The sequence below is a fragment of the Diabrotica undecimpunctata genome, chromosome 4 (assembly GCF_040954645.1).
Source record: "Diabrotica undecimpunctata isolate CICGRU chromosome 4, icDiaUnde3, whole genome shotgun sequence".
Taxonomy (NCBI): Eukaryota; Metazoa; Arthropoda; class Insecta; order Coleoptera; family Chrysomelidae; genus Diabrotica; species Diabrotica undecimpunctata.
Genome location: NC_092806.1, coordinates 13537198 through 13557404, shown reverse-complemented (window position 1 = coordinate 13557404; position 20207 = coordinate 13537198). Strand labels below are relative to the sequence as shown.

At 33.3% G+C, this 20207-nt stretch overlaps 3 protein-coding genes across 3 annotated transcripts in view; 1 reads left to right on the top strand and 2 right to left on the bottom strand.

The window, feature by feature from the left end:
- The window catches only part of LOC140439196 (delta(24)-sterol reductase-like), a 40037-nt gene extending 34273 nt beyond the window's left edge, over positions 1–5764 (top strand). The window contains exons 5-6 of the mRNA XM_072528944.1: positions 2064–2443; positions 5594–5764. Coding sequence (XP_072385045.1) covers positions 2064–2443; positions 5594–5747 — 534 coding nt within the window. The 3' untranslated portion in view covers positions 5748–5764. The remainder of the gene's footprint in view (positions 1–2063; positions 2444–5593) is intronic.
- Positions 1–14933, bottom strand: part of LOC140439197 (uncharacterized) — a 78807-nt gene extending 63874 nt beyond the window's left edge. Inside the window, exon 1 of the mRNA XM_072528946.1 lies at positions 14779–14933. Coding sequence (XP_072385047.1) covers positions 14779–14890 — 112 coding nt within the window. The 5' untranslated portion in view covers positions 14891–14933. The remainder of the gene's footprint in view (positions 1–14778) is intronic.
- A 3282-nt stretch (positions 14934–18215) lies between these two features.
- LOC140439195 (cadherin-AgCad1-like) overlaps positions 18216–20207 on the bottom strand; it is a 106518-nt gene continuing 104526 nt past the window's right edge. Inside the window, exon 31 of the mRNA XM_072528943.1 lies at positions 18216–18487. Within this exon, the coding sequence (XP_072385044.1) occupies positions 18391–18487 (97 nt within the window). The 3' untranslated portion in view covers positions 18216–18390. The remainder of the gene's footprint in view (positions 18488–20207) is intronic.

Sequence of the window (20207 nt, the reverse complement as noted above, 5' to 3'; positions counted from 1 at the left end):
ATTGATGGTCAATCATTTCTATTGCGTTCTTTGAGATAGTAGGATCAAGAATTATTGTGAATCATTGTCAGTTAGTGTTTTAAAAATGGATGTGCAAATTATTGAAACTTCGAAGGGAAAACCATGTGCATTGTATAAAGGGTACAGTTTTCGTATGAAAAAGACAAATAAAGATGGTTCGGTTTTTGGAGTTGTTTGAAAGAGAAAACTGAAAAATGTCGAGGCCACATAATTATGGATAATAACACAATAATTAAGGAAGCCGAACATCTGTGTAAGCCGAGTGTTGCAGCGACAGAAGTGAAGCAGTGTGTCTTCAATGCTCGAAAAAGAGCTAGGGAAGACAATAGTTATTTGCCGATGTCAAAAATATATCAAGATGAATTTCAAAGATTATATAGTCAAGGACTGGATTTCGTGACAGACATCCCAAAATTCTCTTCAGTGAAAACTGGTTTAAACGATTGTAGAAAACGTGCGCGTGGGCTGCTCACAGATCCAGCGGCAGCATCCGAAATAGTATTTCCAGAAGAAATTATTACAATGAGCGACAAAACGAAATTTTTATTTATCGACAAGACCATTCCCTCGGGATACAGAATCTTGGTGTTTGCCAGCAACAAAGCTAGGGAGATTTTGGTTAACAGTAAGGACACTGTATTTATGGATGGAACATTCAAAAGCTGCAATAAGCAATTTAGTCAAATATATACCGTTTATATCGATATTGGTAGTAAGTCAGAGGAGACAAATACAATTCCATTGATATTTGCGCTGCATCCCAAAACAAAACCAAAGAGACATACGATATGTTATTTTCATCAATGAAAGAGAAACTACCAAATTGGAAACCATCTCTTATAAAACTGGATTTTAAACAGGCAGTGATTGGTGCCTTAGAAAATTATTTTCCCGAAGCCAAAATTTCTGGTTGTAATTTTCATTTCAATCAGTGTATATGAAAAAATGTTAAAAATATTGGACTTGTTTCTGAATACACTGACAACGAAGAGATACGTTTGCACATAAGAATGTGTGCTGCGTTAGCGTATCTACCCATAGAAGATATCAATGATGGCTGGTTATGCATTCAAGAAACCTCTTCAATTTCTGAAAAAATGAAACAGTTTTATGACTACTTTGTCAAACAATGGTTAGAAAATACTCACATTACCAAAGAAATGTGGACTTGTCATGATCAAAGACATTGCAGTAATAACGTTTTAGAAGGTTGGAATATTCGTCTGAATACATTAATAAGACCACATCCCAATGTATTCCAATTAGTGAAGTGCCTGGTTAAAGAAGCAGAATATTGTGATCACCTTTATGATCGATTTACTTTCAATCTAGAAGGAAAGCGGCGCAAGAAAACATATTAATCTTGATGAAAGAATATCCAAAACTTTACAGAAATATAAAGATACAAGGGACTTAAGGTTGTGTTTAAGGACATTGGCATATATCCAGAAGCTGCAATAAATAGACAATTTTTTATTCCCAAGAATTTTTTGTATTTTACTGTATAAAAAGTTGGAAAAAAAACAAAAAAAAATTTAAAAAAAAACAAAAAAAAATTAACAAATTAAAAAAAAACGAAAAAAAAATGAAAAAATAAAACATCTTCTAAACACGCCAATGTTTATATTATGTATAAACTATGACAGTCCTAAGCCTAAATGAAAGTGTGAAGGGAAGATGGTTTATTTTTATTTTTTTATAGTTTTATGATTTTTTAAAACTAATTTTACTGGCCTAACCGTTACCTGATCGTTATGGTAGAATAAAATTAAACGTCGATTACAAGAGGGCGCAAAACGGTCGATATAAGAAAATAATTAGCTATACATCTTCATTAAGAAAGTGTTAGAGCGCAAACCGACCGATTTCAGGTAAGAGCGCAAAACGGTCGAGCGCATATCGGCCGACACCATTTTAACCTACACTTTATTTGATCTTGAGAGAAAGAGATAGAGCGATTGACAGAGAGCAAACGATAGAACGATATGATTGTTAGAGAGACGCTAGTCTGAAAACTATGAGCATTTATGTTTGTTTTTTAGGACATAATTCCATTTGGCAACAACATCGTCTTCAGAATACTTCTCGGTTGGCTTGTCCCACCAAAAATATCGTTACTAAAGCTAACTCAAACACAAGCTACTAAAAAGCTGTATGAAAATCACCATTTTATCCAAGACATGTTGGTACCTGTTCACAATCTAAAAGAATCTCTGGATGTAATTAACGATTGTGTTAAAGTGTATCCCATATGGTTGTGTCCGTTCAGTTTGCCGGACAATCCTGGTATGCTGAATGCCAGAAAGGGAGGCAGTGAGCAACTGTATGTCGACGTTGGGCTCTACGGTACTCCTCATGTCAAACATTTCAATCCGAGGGAGAGCACGAGAAAAATTGAAGAACACGTCAGGAACGTTAATGGGTCTGTATTTGTTTCATAACAGATTTTTCTTGAATATAATTTTTGTTAAGTGGTATTTGACCAATTATTCTACCAGTGCTTTATGTGCTGTACAAAGAAATTCGTATTTCGATCTCTTCTTTTATAATCATTTTCGTATCTATTACTGACAGAATTTTTTTGATGGTCTGATACGATTTAAATAGTGTTGCATTTAAAAATCCAAAATGAATAATCATATTAGAAAAATGGTAAATCTGGAAACATTGCAAACATCAAATTTGAAATCGTCCACCGTATATATTCAATCGTATAATTTTCGTCCACCTTTCGTAATTAGATGAAGTATATATATATATATACTTTATCTAATTTACTTACCATTGCACGTCATCCGCGTTATAGCCCGTGAGGTCACAAGATACCAACGAAACATTTAGGCGGTAGGTGTGTTCTTTTTTAGAATCACTTTGCCGAGGACACTGGCATTACAGCCACGAGACATTTTTTATTATATACGCGTAGAAATAATATTTAAAGATTTCTATTAATGTTAACTTGAAGAAATACACAATAATATGTTTCATTGAATTTGTATAAATGCATTATAAAGCGTTTTTATGAAGAACATTTGTTCGGAACACACTGTAACTGTAATCGAACGAAGGTGATATTTTGGCATAAATTGGTAACACTTATTTTACAGTTGTGGTGTTGACACATTTTGTACTTTATTATTTTGAATTTTAAAGTGAATACCTCTTATTTTATATTTTTACCTATTTAATAAACTCCGTTCTTTTTAGAACAAAATTAGTGTGTTTTATTTCAAAAATGTCACGTAAGAATTTAAATAGTCGTTGTAAAGAGATGGTAGCTTATAATTCCACTTTTGCAATAATTATATGACCTATTTGATTTAAAATGGATTCAGGATTTCTTTAATTCTTGTTTTAAATTTTTTTCTTAGTCATCTCCCTTGAGGACTCAGCCGTAATAAGTCGTTTTACTGCTTGTACATTTAATTTCTTTCTGCTGTTTTGTTGGACTAATGCTTCCTTGTAAGGTGAAGAAGTTATTACCGTTGATTTCGATGATTTTCTACCACGACTTGTAGATTTTTTCCTAATCGACGGCACTGGCGATTCAAATTGACTTACAAACTTCTGCAAACCAGAAGGACCTGGTTAACTAATGTTGCTGGCTTCTGGTATTTTTGGTATGATATCAGGTTCAATAGCTTGCGGACTTACAAACTTCTGCAAACCAAAAGGATCTGGTTCACTGATGTTGCTTGCTTCTGGTGTTTTTGGTAGGATAGCAGGTTCAATAGCTTCCGGTTCTACATGGCCGTGGTTGTTACTCTCAATTTCTGCTGCAATAAAATCTGCATCTGAGAACAGAGACATTATTCAATGGATAAATTCCAGTGACGCGGAATCCATTTACAACAATTTCTCCAGTTTGGCTTTTAAGGTATGCTTTGCCAAAAAGTTCTCGAATATCGTACTGAGAGAGGGCGCGGTTCTTATGACGTAACCATTGCCTGATTTCTTCGCTATAGTATGCGTTGAGCATTCCCATGAAAGTTTTGTCTAGCGGTTGCAGTTTGTGTGCGTAAAGAAACAATTATCAAATTGAGATTTGAGTGCTTATTACTGCTTCTGCTAATATGACAAATTGCCGTAAAAAGCATGGTAATCACTTGCTAAAACACGGTATAATTCCTGTAGGTCTTGGTATTTCTTCTTTTTAATTTTTCTACTTTCTGAATAGAGAAAATTTGGCAAATCTTTCTGAATTTTGCTCGTTCTTTTAGACAACAATTACCATTCTACAGAAATTTATAACTTATAGAATATTTGACCTTGTGGTGTATATTTTAGGGTCCTAATATCGGTAACCACTTGGTCGCCAGACTTACACCCTTGGCCGAATGCTCGAGACTGAATTTAGTGTAGAGTACTCGCTAACGTACCCTTTGATCTACATATTGCACTTCATATGGTCGTAGGTTTTTTCGTGCAGTTTTTGCTTAAAAACGTAATCAGCAGGATTCATAACCCTGTTTTTCAATTTTGTTTCTATTTTGCTATGGCATAAGTCACAAGACATTTGTGTGTGTCCTTTCTCCAAAATCTGTTGAATTATAGTAATGTTCTTTAAGACTGCAGTTTATAAAAGTTCATTACTTAAGACAGCATTTCGGTTTTGGTAAGTACATCTATCACTTCAGAGTATAACTTGGTCAACGTCCGCAGAATTTAAATTATTTGATTATTTGTAAAGTCGACAATACACAAAGAAAAATCATTTGATGTGATGGCTCCTGCGCCCTCATGCCAAATGCAGCAAATTGTATCATGGTTAGCTTTATTGTACATGGTGAAATTAAGTACTATTAATTTTGCCTTGTAGGAAAGCGCAGACGCCTGCAGACGTGGGCTCAAAAGTACTCCCTGAAGGTCCATTGTGATTACCACATACCTGCTATTATTTTTTGCCTTTTCAGTATCTGACTGAATTGCTTCTCGTGCTTGTTGTTTTTTGTTTCTAGGCTGCGCCCATGTTCCTTCTTATAAATTACCATTTCCATGCATCACAGAAATATCACACTGGTGTTTTTTTGTCTTACCTAAGTAGACCAAGTTACATGCTCTTAAAAGAAGATTTAAACTGAGTTAGAGATAACGCCTCCTCTGAATTTCAGAACAGTGTTCAATATACAAATTGAAAACCTCAGCCTTTGATGAAAAGAGTTGTTCGAGGTACAGTTTACTGGAAGACACTCTGCAATAATGAGATGGCACTTTGGGTAGACTTTGCAAGAAATCGTTTAAGACTTTTTGTTGATTTATTTTACCCAGGCGGGATTTTTTAGCTTTACTCGAATTAGAAAATTGCAGTGTATATTAAATATCTTTCAATTCACATATCTTTCAATTTCTCTTAATATACGGGATAATTTTTTGAGAGTGTTCCGCGAAAATACCTACTGATCCAGGTGCCCTCTCATTATTTAATAGTTAAATCGATTTTAAAACGAAACAATAATGAAATTATAATTTATGGAAAATTAAAATGTATTTAATATAAATAACACTAATCTAGATTCTTAAATTTTTATACTTTTTATCTTTTTTATCCATATTGATAAAATTGTTTGTTTAGTTTTCAGATGCTGTACGCCGACACATATATGACCAAAGAAGAATTCCGAAAAATGTTTGACCACACCTTGTACGATAAATTAAGAGAACAATTAAACTGTGAGGATGCATTCCCTGAAATATATGATAAAGTGTCCAAACAAGCTAGATATTAATAAAGATATGTTAATTAGTTTTTTATTTCGCTACTCATTTCAAAAATGATCTGGAGAAAATGTTATTTTAAACTAGCTGCCCGCCACGGCTTCGCAGGGGTGGTGTAGCTAATGAAAACAATTAGACGTAATCTTTATTGTAGTGCCTTATATTGTACAATGTTTTTAGTTTTTCGATATAAAGTAAAAACAAATACAGCGGATGGTTCACCGACTCTCGATCACGCAACTTACAACTGCCAGTGCGAAAAACACAATTTTCTAACAATTTTCCTTGGGATTTAATAATAGACATTATAAATGCACAGCGCATTGAAAACTGGGCATGCTTAATTTCAAAAGCAAAATCAGTTGGCATTAATGGCATTCTTAGAATACAGTAAGGTCTCATTTTATGCAGTGGATACGTTTTCTTCCTTTCAGTTCCCGTCCAATTCGAGAATTAGAAATACATCAAGAACATCGTAGACTAATATATCACCGGGAGTCCTATAATGGAGCATAGGAGTCAGCAATAGTGCAGGAAAAAGAAAGTAAGCGAAAGGGACCTGCGCTACTATAAATGAATTTGAACTTCCTCCGTATTCTTATTCAGGTATAAAAAAAAATTATTATCTTGGAATACTATTATTAAACAACATTATTTTTAGGTTTGATACCAATCTCGGCTTAAAAATTTAAATGCCTACAAGATTTGAAACGATTCTGTGGTAACGAAGCAAAACAATTTTTTGATAACCTGCCCAAGAATTAGAATTATTTCATATTAATAACTTTTGTCTTTTAACTTTTAACTTGTTTTTTTTTATTTGACCCCTTTAGATACACTTTTAACAATAATCGCAAATCGAGTGATAACACCGTCACAAGTAGTTGATGTCAGAGCCCTAACATCTGCTAACCTGCGGACTGATCACAACCTTGTCTTATGCAAGATGCTACTAGAACGTCCGCAACGAAATATAAAACCCCCAATGCTCATCGAAAAACACAATATAGAGTCACTAGCAACAGAGAGTACAAAACTCCTTTATGAAAACAGGATTACCAGCAAACTAAAAGAGATCGAGTTACAACCAAAATGGGGAGTAGAAAATATTTGGCAAAGAATCAGGAAATGCATCAACCAAGCAGCAGAAGAAGCAATTGTAAAGCGAAAAATTAACACGAGGGCGATAAACCACACTAAACCGTGGTTTTGTCAAGAGGTAAAAAAACTCTCTGAATTAAAACGCAAATGCTACCTGAGATATAAACACACAATCGGAAGAAGCTCTCGCAGTATATGTCCAAGTAAGAAACGAAGTAAACGCAAGAATAAAATCAATCAAAAGAGAACATTGAGCTAAATTCACCAGCGACATGGACTACGACCTACATGGTGCCCAAAAGAAAGTATGAAAAATGCTTCGGAATAGAAAAAAACCAGTTAACGGGTTCGTGCAGACCAAGGTAGTACCTATAGAGACATGGCAACAGCATTTTAAGGAGCTATATGATGTTGAAGAAACGCTGAATATAAACGAATGCGAAGCAGATATAAGTGCTACAATCAATGACGAAGAGGTAGAAGCAAAGATCAGGAAGCTAAAAAACAGAAAATCACCTGGAACAGATGGTATACTCAATGAACTCTTAAAATATGGAGGCCCTGAACTTGTAAGTAAACTGTCACAACTATTTAACACAATCTTAAACGACACAGAAACACCAGAGGAATGGCATAAGAGCATCACAATCCTCATATTTAAAAAAGGACAAAAAATTTGATTACAAAACTACAAAGGAATAACTCTCTTAAATACAACGATAAAACTTTTCACAAGTATTCTTAAGGATAAATTGGAAAGGCAAGTCATTAATGCTGAAGAACAAGGTTTTACAAGAGGGCGGTCTATAACAGATGCAGTATTCATAATAAAACAAATAAAAGAAAAAGCTATAGAGTTCTGCATGCCAGCGTATATTTGCTTCATTGATCTGACGAAGGCGTTTGACAGGGTTCGCCTGGGGACATTCTAAATATATTAATAGAAAATAAAACGTCGACCAACATAACAAAGATAGTCCATAACCTAAATAACAACAATGTAACCAAAGTTAGAGCAGGAGACCAATTCACTGAAAATATTCTAACACCGGAAGGAATTAGACAAGGCCACAGTTTAACCCCTTCTTGTTTAACCTACTCATGGGCAAAATTATAAACAAAGTAACATCTCTCAATCTCGGATACAGAATGGGCAACAAAAAAAATTGGTATGGTGTGTTAGGCAGATGATGCAGCAATTATTGCCGAATCAGAAGATGATCTTCAGAGACAGCTCTTTCAGTTCTTTCAAATAAGCCGCCAACTAAATATGACCATTTCTACCAACAAAACTAAATGTATGACAATAGCAAAAGATCCGCTCAGATGTAAGTTAGTGGTTGAGAACAACCCCACAGAACAGGTGATGCAATTCAGATATCTGGGCATAGATATATCAAGCAGACACGACCCAGTAAAGGACCTGTCTGCGGGAGATAGTCTGGTCAAATCCGTATATGCGCACAGATAGTAAAATTAGAATCTACAAGACTTGCATACGACCGATCATGACATATGGCATAGAAGTGCGCGAAGATACCAACAAAACGAAACAGATGCTAAGGGTTGCCGAGATGAAAACCCTAAGAACAATAGTGGGCAAAACAAGAAGAGACAGGGTGAGAAATACAAACGTTAGAGAGCAGTGCAAAATTCAAGGTATTGTAAGATGGGGAAAGCAGCTCCCAAAAATTGCCCTAGAAAATAACCAGCCTGGTTCAAGACCTCCCGAAAGACCACCTAAAAGATGGAGGCATAGTTGGCAATCTACCTCCCAGGAAATTAACCAGAGGCAGCTTCAGAATTAAACAGATCGAAAGATCTCCAAGAAGTAGAAGAAGAACCCTTTAGACCAGTAATGTTTGGTGGTTTGACCAATTAAAGCTTATATTCTAACTTGCATAATATCAATATAAGTTTAATTTCTTGTGTATGTATTAATTACCCAAGTAACTGATCTAATCAACAGGGTTTATGATAACCATCAATAATTTATCGATAAGTGATTTTAAAATTTAAACTTCGTTTTGTACGAAATCAACATTTCATATGTATATATCTTCTTCTTAAAGTGCCCTCTCCTCAATGGAGGTTGGCTACTACAATTTTAAACTCTTCTCTATCTTCAGCTGTTCTTATTAGCTGTTCAAAATTTAGCCCTGTCCATTGTCGGATGTTTCTGAGCCACGATAGTCTTTTCCTTCCTAGGCCTCTCTTTCCCTCGATTTTTCCCTTCACTATAAGTTGGGCATATTGGTACTTATTATTTCTCAGTATGTGGCCTAGGTATGATGTTTTTCTAACTTTTACTGTGTTAAAAAGTTCTCTTTCCTTGCCTATTCTATGCAGCACTTCTTCGTTTGAGGTATGCGATGTCCATGAAATTTTGAGTATTCTCCGGTAGATCCACATTTCAAAGGCCTCCAATTTATTTACGGTTGATGTTTTAAGGGTCCACGTTTCAACTGCATATAGAAAAGTTGACCAGACGTAGCATTTTGATAAACGTAGTCGAATTTCGAGTTTTATTCGAGAATCACAAAGCAGTTTTTTTTATTTTTTCCAAAGATTTTCTGGCCTGTTCTATTCTCGATCTTATTTCTAGATCAGGATTTAGGCTGCTATCGATCCAACATCCCAGGTACTTAAATCTATTGACCTGTTCTAAAATGTGCCCATTTATTGTGCAAGGTTGAGGTACGTTTTGGTTTTTTCGGATTGATATCACTTTGGTTTTTTTAATGTTTATTTTCATACCAAATTGCTCACAGGTCGAGTTGGTCTTGTCGATGAGTCGTTGTAGACCTAAGTCGGAATCCGCAATTAACACTGTATGCGGCAATAAACAGCAGAGGCGACAGAACACATCCCTGTCTAACTCCCCTCCTAATTTCTACTTCTGCGGACTTAATATATCATATTAATATCATACTTCTGCGGATGTGAAACCTTCGATCCTAACTCTGGCATTTTGGTTCCAGTACAAGTATTTTAAGAATTTGATGTCTTTTCCATCTAAACCGACTTCTTGCAAAAGTTCTAATAGTAGGTCGTGTCTTACTCTATCAAATGCTTTTTCGAAGTCTATAAAGCATATAAATATATCTTTCTGTTGGTCGTAGCATTTTTGGGCGAGAACTAGTAAACTGAACAGGGCTTCTCTCGTTCCCATGCCGGCTCTGAATCCAAACTGATCGTCTCCGATGATTGTTTCGCACTTTCTATAGATACGATTATGTACGATTTTTAGTAGGACTTTTACTGCATGACTCATAAGGCTTATTAGACGAAACTCATTGCAGTGTTGTGGGTTTGGCTTTTTTGGTATTTAGTGGGATGAATATTGACTCCAGCCAATCTTGGGGTATTTTACCTGTATCATAAATGCGATTGAATAAAAGGACAAATATTTCGATATTTTCTTCGCTGATTAATTTTAACGTTTCTGGGTATATTCCGTCTGGACCTGGGCTTTTATTTGTTTTAAGATAATTAATTGCATTTATGATTTCAGATTTCAGAATTATTGGCCCTTCGTTGTTATTTTCCAATCTTGGTTCTTCTCGTATGTCGTGAAAAAGAATTTTAATATAGTTTTCCCATTCTTTCAGTTTATCTTCCGTTGATTCTAGCAGTTTGCCATCCGTGTTCAGCATGGTGTGAAAAGTCGTTCTCTTGGTAGTCGATGTAAACTCTTTTACCTTTTTATGTAAATTAAAAAAATCGTGCCTTTGTTGTAGTTCTTCTATTTCCACGCATTTTGTTTCCAGCCATTTCTCTTTTGCTTCGGTTATTTTTTTTCGAATTATTCTATTTAGTCTTTTGTATTCTCCGTCCTTGTCATTTTTTCCTTTAGATTCTCTTCGTTTGTTCATTAATTGTAAAATCTGTTCTGTCATCCATTCCTGTTTGTTATTTCTAGGTGTTACTTTTAGATGTTTTTCCGTTACATTGTTCATTTGTTCTTTAATAGTTTTCCACAGAACGTTTATGTCACCGTACTCGCTAATTCTATTGTGGTCGATATTTCCTAAATTTTTGTTTAGGTATAATATGTATATATATTTATATATATATATATATATATATATATATATATATATATATGTGTGTATATATATATGTATATATATATATATATATATATATATATATATATATATATAAATATATATGACTACAAAAGAGATTCAATATTTAAAATCGGACTAATCACTCTTTCAAATTCAAATAATATGGGCGTTTACACTACAAATGTGTTTACTTGATCCACCCACTGTACCGTATTAATATTTAATTAGTTTTCTGCAAAGAAGGTTGTCTTTTACTAGCACTATCTATGAATTAATATTCCAATTGGTTTTTGTTATCATTACAATCGCAAACAAGTTATTTAACACCAATAATAATTGAGGAGCATACATGCAAAAACCGATAAATCCACTTTTTCCAATTTTTAGATAAAAACCAAAAACTTGTACAGCAAAATCCCATAACAATTTAAAGAAACATCATATTGGAAATAAATAGTAGTTATGTCATATAGTATATTATCTTTTTTTACTGCTATAATTTTTGATTTTTTTTTAATTTATCGGGTTTAGACAGAAATTTATCGGGTTTTGCCTGAAAGATCTTTTCAAGAGCTCCATATTTTTGTTTTTAATAAAATAAAATAAACGAACTAGAATATAGAACATTATTTTTATTATAAGTATAAAGTAAAATCAAATCCGAAGTGTTGGTTCCTCTTCCAGGCAGTCACATGTCTTCCCTTCCTCTTCCTCCTCATCTTTTTTATTTGAACTTTTATCATTAAGTAGTTCCCGGTACCAGTCAAATTCTTGTAATTTTTCCCAATTTTGATCAAACTGTTGATTTAATAAGTGTTTAAGGAATTTTTTTTCATTTCAGGGATACCCCGCGTCATTTCTTTTTCTGAGATGGTCAACTCAATATCGGAAAATTTTGGTTTCAACAGTTTTTCAAAATTTTCCAACCCACTAGTAAAATAATAGTTTTGGCATTATCGTATTTTTATGAACTTGCAATTGTTAAACTTTGTATCGGCTAGCGCTTTTACTTTTTTCAAGCCAACTATAAGTTCTTTCATATTAAATAATCTCCAATCAGTGCCTATCTTTTTAACAACTCCAATTTGTTTGTAAATTTCTTCATATTTCTCTCTAGAGAAAATGTTGGCTTTTTTTCATAGAAGCTTTTCTACTCTCCCAAATACCCTGTCTGCTGGCAAATACGAATGATCCCTGACTGGAAATACAAGTAATATTTATGTTACTTGAATTGGAGCTTTAAATCTAAGCCAGAAGTACAGCGAATAAATAATATGGGAATTTTTGTTTTGTCCATCGCATCCGTCGCAAAAGAGGCGAAGTGTCGTAATATTATCGTACTCTAAAGAATTCAAATAATTTACAAGTGCAGAACCTATTTTAACTGATCCTCTACCTGCCTAATCTTCAGTCCACATAAAAAAAGTTGGATGTTTGGACTGACTATCAACGCAGCAAAAAACATACATGCTAATCTGCTGTGCATAAAACGCATCATTAATAGGTGTTTTGGGCAAAGGCTACACCTGCTGCGTATCAAAGCAGAACGTAATGGAATTTTCAGTGGTTTCTCTTTTGGTGGATACTCAACTCAGTACAAAACTCTCTTTTCTTTACCTCTTTAATTTCCGTTCTAATTTTGAATTTAAGTCTAGTATATTGTGCGCATACATCTGATGCTGGACTAGAAAACCCAATGTTAAAATCATTAACGAATATTCTCCTAAACATCGAAAAGTTTACATTATGTTCAGGGTCGCATTGAATGAGGTACATGCCATGTAATTTCTTTATGCTTAGATCAGCGGCCAAATAAATTCCTCTTGCTTTCTTTTCTATTATAATTATTTTCTCTTCCTTGTAGTTTACCAATAAACTCTCGTATTTTATTCTTTTTGACAACAGATTTTGTGGACTCGTGATCTCCACCCCGATTTTCTTTTGGGATATTTCCGTCTAACAATGTTTTAGCAACGTAGTTTATGCGATCTTTTTCAATATTCACACATTTCAAGAAAAATGCCTGGCATACTTGAACTTTTTTCTTGCTGACCCTTTTCGACAAGAAGTAGTGTACGAAAAAGTTACGCCCCTTGACTGCTCGTTCTGTAGTCGATCTTTTCATTTCAATTGGAACTACTGACATGTTATGACACAATTTGATATCCTGTTCCGACTTCACATTATTTTCAAAATTTTTATTTCGAATGGCTCGAAATTCACTTTTAACAATGCTATTGCAGTGATAAGTAGGGCCATTATGTTTGCAAACTCTTGTAAACTTTTCCAAATGGGAATCGCTATCACGATATCTAAAACAAAAAATGGGTTAGGTAACGAACATCTTAATTTATTTTTTACCTGTTACCTTTGCTTTTGCAATTTCTGCCTCTTGGTCTCACTTTTCTTTTTTGTCCTATTTGCTATACTAATTTCCAACACACTTGCTTCCATTGTTAAAACTTAATACAATTATGTTAAACAACTGCTTAATACGTAATTCATAAACAACATAACATAACCTCTTAATCCTTTTCCCCTTAATTCCCACAACGTGATTAAGGTAACAAGGTTCTCTCGTTTTTAATTTACAAACTACTACCATAGGAAAAGAAGTAAGTTTCTTTGTTTATGCTACTACTATAAAACAAAGCCCGAAACAGCGTAAAGAAACCTGCTATAAGTACGCACGATATTATGTATTTACATCATAGATGGCGAATTAATTATTTAAATATATATCGGGTTTTACTTGAAATTTGGATTTATCGGCATTTGCTCGAACTACTCAACTTTGTACATTATTTTAAAGGGAAAATATCGGTTTTTGTTGAAATTTTATATTCTAGAAACAGAGAGGGCTACTAAATTGATATGAATCCATATTCAGGTTAAAAAATTCAAAAAATGGATTTATCGGTTTTTGCATGTATGCTCCTCAATTGTGATATGAGTAATTTGTAGGCATGATACATTAAGTAAATAGACAGTTTTTCTTTACGACAAAGATAAAACGAGAATGCTGAAAACGTTTTTATATAAATACGTAGATTTAAAATTGCTTCCTTGTTTTAAAATTAAAATCACATGTTTTTGTTTTTGATTTCAGTCCAGAAATGGTGTTCAAAAACACTTTATTGCATTTAAAAATTTATTCAACTAATATTCTATTTCCATCCAATTTCCATCTATAAAACATAAATGTTGGTTAAATGGTTACGTATGAATGATAAAACAGTCATCAATGTTTACTTTATTTATTATTTTATTAGGTACAGCAACACAATCAAAAATTGCCATAGAGAAACTAGGGAGGCTATTATAGCAGGCCATTGATATTTTCGACTGCTGAGTTCAATATCCTTATCAACCGATCTCAGTAACCTGACATACCACAGCAGTTTATGCAGGAATATGAACAGTTACTAAACTTCATTTTTCTTTCTCGATTTTTGATATTCATAATATTTTTTCTATTGAGGTAGTTATGTTTGTCATGACTATTTATTTATATGTATAACTCATACCTTAAAAATATCGTATGTTTATAGTGACAAGCTTCAACTAAAATTTACATAGGAAAAGTCTGACAAAATATCGTATTTCGTAATTTAATAAAAAGCTAAAGCTAAATTTTCCTACATTTATGTTTTAAGTACCTACTAATTTATATTTTAAAAAGTTTTATTGTATTAGCCAAAAAGTTGGAGAAGCAAAAGTCGTCTCCTGAAAAATGAACTCTTTGTCGCTTACGATGTTATGTTTGCATACCATAAAGAAAATTATGAGCGTGTCAAAAATTTATATTTTACTCTGACTAAAGCATTTTATTGAATATCAAATAATAAATAAATAGTAATTTACATACCTTTTTCTGTGTTGATCCGGTTATGTATCCGCACAAACTCGCTGTCATCACAAAGTAACAGAACACCATTTGCAAATGAAAGAAAAACACAGAGATGTAAATACCGATGCATTTTTTATACTGAGTAGAAGGTAACCTGAATCTTTTATCATTGTTAGATAACAGTTATCTTATCTCTTGACAGCATGCGATTTACCATTAATCTAAAACCTCCACAATGAGAGTTTGGTAATATCTATACCAAGACTGTAGAAGATTACATTTTCTTGAGCATTTTACTTATACTTATTCTGTCTGTGATTTCACCTAAATTTTGAGTTGATAGGGGAGACTAGGGAGACTTGCAACAAAAAATTAACTTTATTTTTTATAAATTATACAATTTGCAATTTAAAGATAATGTGTAAAGTAAATAAATTAGCTAATCTTTACATACTTTTTTATACTTCCAAAATATTACTTAAAATGTGGAAATATATTTAAATGAAATACGTACCTTACAGCGACCTAGGTAAGGAAGCCTTGAGACATGTTATAGGGAGCATTGAGACATTGTAAGCTTTTGTACTGAATACAATGATTGAGGAGCTACACACAGAATCCCTAAGAAAAAGGACTGAAAATGAATTTCAGCAAAACTAAACTAATGTCAAACAAAGATGACAAACCTATGATAAACATCCAAGAGGCAGAGATAGAACACGTAGATGAATATACATATCTGGGTCAAAATGGCAAGGTAAGCAAAGAAGGGCAGCATTCAGAAGACTCTCATATGTACTTAAAAATAAAAATATACCTCAAAGACTGCGAACCAAAGTGTTTAATTCCTGTATCCTACCTGTACTTACATATGGAGCTCAAACCTGGACATTCGCTAAAATATACATGGAGAAGATCAGAAAAACTCAGAGAGCTATGGAACGACAGATGCTGGATATCTCACTCAAAGACCATAAAACCAATGAAGACATTCGTGATAGAACACAAGCAAAAGATGCTGTCGAACAGGCAGTTAAACTGAAATGAAAATGGGCTGGACATAACGAACAGCTTCAGGATGACCGATGGAATAAAGGAATCGAGAATTAGCGGCCATATAAAGCCAAAAGACCACGAGGAAGACCGCAAATGCGCTGGAGCGACGATATTAAAATAACTGCAGGACCGATGTAGAAACATCTTACAAACAACAGAGATGAATGGCGAGAATTAGGAGAGGCCTATATTAGATAATCCGAATAGAGAGAAGGGCTTAATAAAAACTTTTGGGAAATGTTTAATAATTATTGAAAAAATAAAAACATAAAGAAAGTTCACAACTCAAAATGTTCATTAATTAATAATCAACAACGGAAACTGTATATTAATTATTAAAAAAATGCAAAAATTAACGAACATTTTGATAATAACGGAAGTCCAAGCCAAATGTCAGTGTAGATTTAACTCTTGTGTTCCACCTATATTGTTTGGATACGGTAATATCTTGTTCTCGAAATGAAGAAATATCTTCCATTGGTGGATAATATAATTTCCAGGTGGCTTCGTGACGACGTAAAAATTTAATTTCATATTTATCATCTGCCTTTGTTGGTGCCAGACCCACATAAAACCGGAGATACACGTGCCTGTTACTAGCACAATGACATACCAGTACCTAGCAAGCACCAGCTACTGTCCCCAAACTGGCAAGTGTGTACGTTAACTGGCATGCTAGCTAATAGCAAAGAATTTGATTTTTTTGCTAGTAGCATGCTGTGAGATGCAAGGCGCTTACGTGGGGAGTGTCGCTGGCATGTGTGAACGCGCGCTACCGCTACGAGCATGCCAGTAGCTAGCAGAGAATTGTCAGATTTGTTATGTTGGTAATAAAAATTAATCGTTTTATTTTTAAACTTGTTAATTTAAAAAATGTTTCGTTGGGGTGATGAAAAAAACCATCAAATTTATTGATCCAAAATTTTCTCGCCTACCAATTCAGTTTCTCATCCAAATTTCTCCCTTTTGTGAGGTCTGCTTGGGATTCATTATTCAATTTTTAACAATATCTGTGGTCATCAGCAATATTTGCTTGTTGAATTCATTCCGAATAATTTCCATGGATTTCCTTTTTTTTTGTTGGAAATTCAAAAACTTTTAATTACAAAACAAATACTTTAGTTTCAGAATGAAAACCACTCGATTGGTTACTAGCACTGGCATGTGTAAAAATCTACCCTGTTTTTCGCCTTGCTACTGGCATGCTAATTACTATCAAATGTGTTTTGTGTTTGCCAGTTACTGGCCTATGCCAGCTACTTTCCCAATTTACTGGTATGTGTATACCCGGCTTAATGCACAGTTGACGTCTGTGTCAAATTTAACTAAAATGAAGTCTCCTACTTGGAGGATCTTGACATCAGCAATAGATTTAATTTGAAGCATTTCTCTTTCGTAGCTCTCAACATGTGAAATATCTTCGCTGCTTCCGTCCAAGTCGTTTCGTTCCTCTTCATCACTCGAAGCAGATTCTGGTTTCTATCTTTCGAGCATTTGTTTCAGCCTCTATAGCATCTTTTCTGGGGTGTCGGTAAGAATCCTTGAAGAACAAAAGTTTTCGCTTTGTAATACGCTTTCGTGGACTTGCCTTCGGAAGCGGTCGCAAAATTTCTGGACTAACAAAATTTTGTTTAGTGTTGACATTGTTCTCTTGTACGTGGGCTATTGACGTTGAGGCTTTACACCCTAGAATGTTCACAGGGTTCGAAATTTCCTCTTGCACGCCGGTTTTCGGTAAAGATGATGCATCTTCTAGAATTGTACTTGAGATTTCCAGTGGTCAATTGGTCACTGCGCTAGACATAAAATCAATTTCAGTAAACACATCACGATCGAAAGGGTAAAAACTGAATACAATACTACAATATTCTTGGGTGTGAAAGCTAATACAAACGCTTGACAAGCTAAAGTAGCGATTTTGTTAATAGTCAAGATTTGACCTGGATTTGAAACCATCCACGAGAATTATAATAATTTTTAAAGGGGAAGTAAAATAATTTTTAAACGGAGAACTGTACGAGAGGCGTATGTAGCATTAAATGAAACAGCTACAAAAATAGGTTTATTAATAAACACCAACAAAACGAAGTATATGAAAATAAGCACACAACCACAAATCCTACGACCACAAGAAAACGACGTCATAGAAGCAGTGAACGAATTTGTATACCTGGAAGTGATCCTTAACACTAAAAATAATACTACCGCAGAGATAAACCGCAGAAGTTGCACGGCCAAAATATGCTATTTTGGGCTCAATCTTCTCCTTTAATCCACAATTATATATTATTATTATTATTCTCAATCTACTAAAGATATAAAATATGACCTGGCAACCTTTCTGGTGCCGGTTTGGCTTCAGTAAATACCATATGATTACGCGTCAATGAAACAACATATATTTTTTAACATTAATTTTAGTAATACGTGGTACAAGATCTATTTTGAAAAGTTGTAGCTAAAAAAGTGTATAGTTTATACATATATAATATAATACAATTCTAGTTAAATCAGATTACATTAATATCTATTAAGACCAATTTAACCTAGACCTAAGATTATCATAAAAACAATTTACAAATATGTAGTTTTATCCTCGTTAGTGTTGAAGTTGTAGTCAAACTCTGGATTGTTTTCTATTCCAACCAGATCAGAATCACCGCTTCTTATGCTAAAAATATAATATGAAAATAAGTAAAAAGCACACTGAATAAAACCATAACAAAAAATGTTAGTAGAAACCATGATTTTAAATCATAAAGTCCTAATCTTTGTATCTTCTGTTTCACAATTTCTTTTCAGTTATACAAAATTTAGAAAAAGCAAAGAGTGATCACGAATCTTAAATTTAAAACTGTGTAGAATCATAAAATCATAATTGTATTTTATACGTTAAAAATATTGAACCGTTCCGATAGCAATAGTTAATATTCATTATCTACTATGACGCGATCAAATTCGTTATATTTGACGTTTCAATTAAAACTGTTGTTAATTCCAATTAAATATAGTAGATACCAGAAACATCAGAATAAAATAATTTCAAAACCAAGTTAAGGTAAGTGTCTACACATTATTTGTCAGCCGAATTGGTTTTTACACTGCAATCATTAGAGTTACAATTTAACAGCATAAAGACACGCAAAAAAGCGCTTAAAAAGCATAACGATTCTATAAAACAAGCATTTTATTATATAAGAAAAGCATATAACTTAAGTAAAACACATAAATTTTGATAAACTATTTTTTTTATGAAAATTAGGCTAAGGCATATTATTTAATAGCTGGTAACTTTGTCTTGCGCATGCGACGGAGGATCCAATCAATTGTCATCTACAGTCAGTCATTAATTTTGTAAAATAATAAATTTTTTGCATCTAATGCAAGTAAATATAAATCATGATCTAGTGTGCTTCTGACCTTTTTAACTATACCCTGTATATATATTAATGGCAAGCTATATACATTATATATACTATACGCCTCACGTCGTTTGATTTAATATGTCATATCCTAGTATTAGACTAGTTGTTTGTTTTGTAATCAGTCAGAGGCGTTTTCAATCAGGTCAATAAAGCAAATTTACCTTATGCTTTATAGATAAAGCAAATATGTCTATTATCATCCATATTGTCATGTGATATGTAGTATATCACTATACGTTCATTAATAACGAAAACGATTTGTAGTGCTCTTTTGGTGGTTTCTTTGTTTGTTTTGTCTATTTCAATATATTCGTTATGTCCTTCTCTTTTATTTGCTATGTCACATGTTACAATTCGATCAGTTGTTTATTTTGTTCTCAGCCTGAGGTTTGAGTCAATAAATTAAAATTTGTCTTATGGGTAATCTATTTTTATCTGTAGTGCCCTATGATATCTCGTATGTCGCTATACGTTCATTAATAATGAAGATACTGTGTAGTGCCCTTTTAGTAGTTACCTTGTTTGTTTTTTCATTCAGTTGTTTATATTGTATACAGCCAGATGCTCTATTTAAGTAAATAAATCAAAATTTGTCTTATAGTAAATATATTTGTATTCATAGTACCTTATGATATCTCGTATGTAACTATACGTTCATTATTAATAATGACAATTTGGTAGCCGCCTTGTTTGTTTTTTCTATCTTAATATATTACTTACAGTCTTTCCACATGCTCTACAAAATAATTTACCATGTTCGGATCTTAACTCTTTATATTTTACAGACGAAAAATAGGTGCATAGATATAAGCGAAAATATTGACAAATAAAGATTAGCAAAAATGTCGATACAATTAATATTGTGAAAGGCTTTTATAGACTATGTTTTAAAAAATCGAATCCTATAAACATAATGTCAAATGCAAAAACAATAACAATTTTTATATAAGCACAAAAATTCAAAAT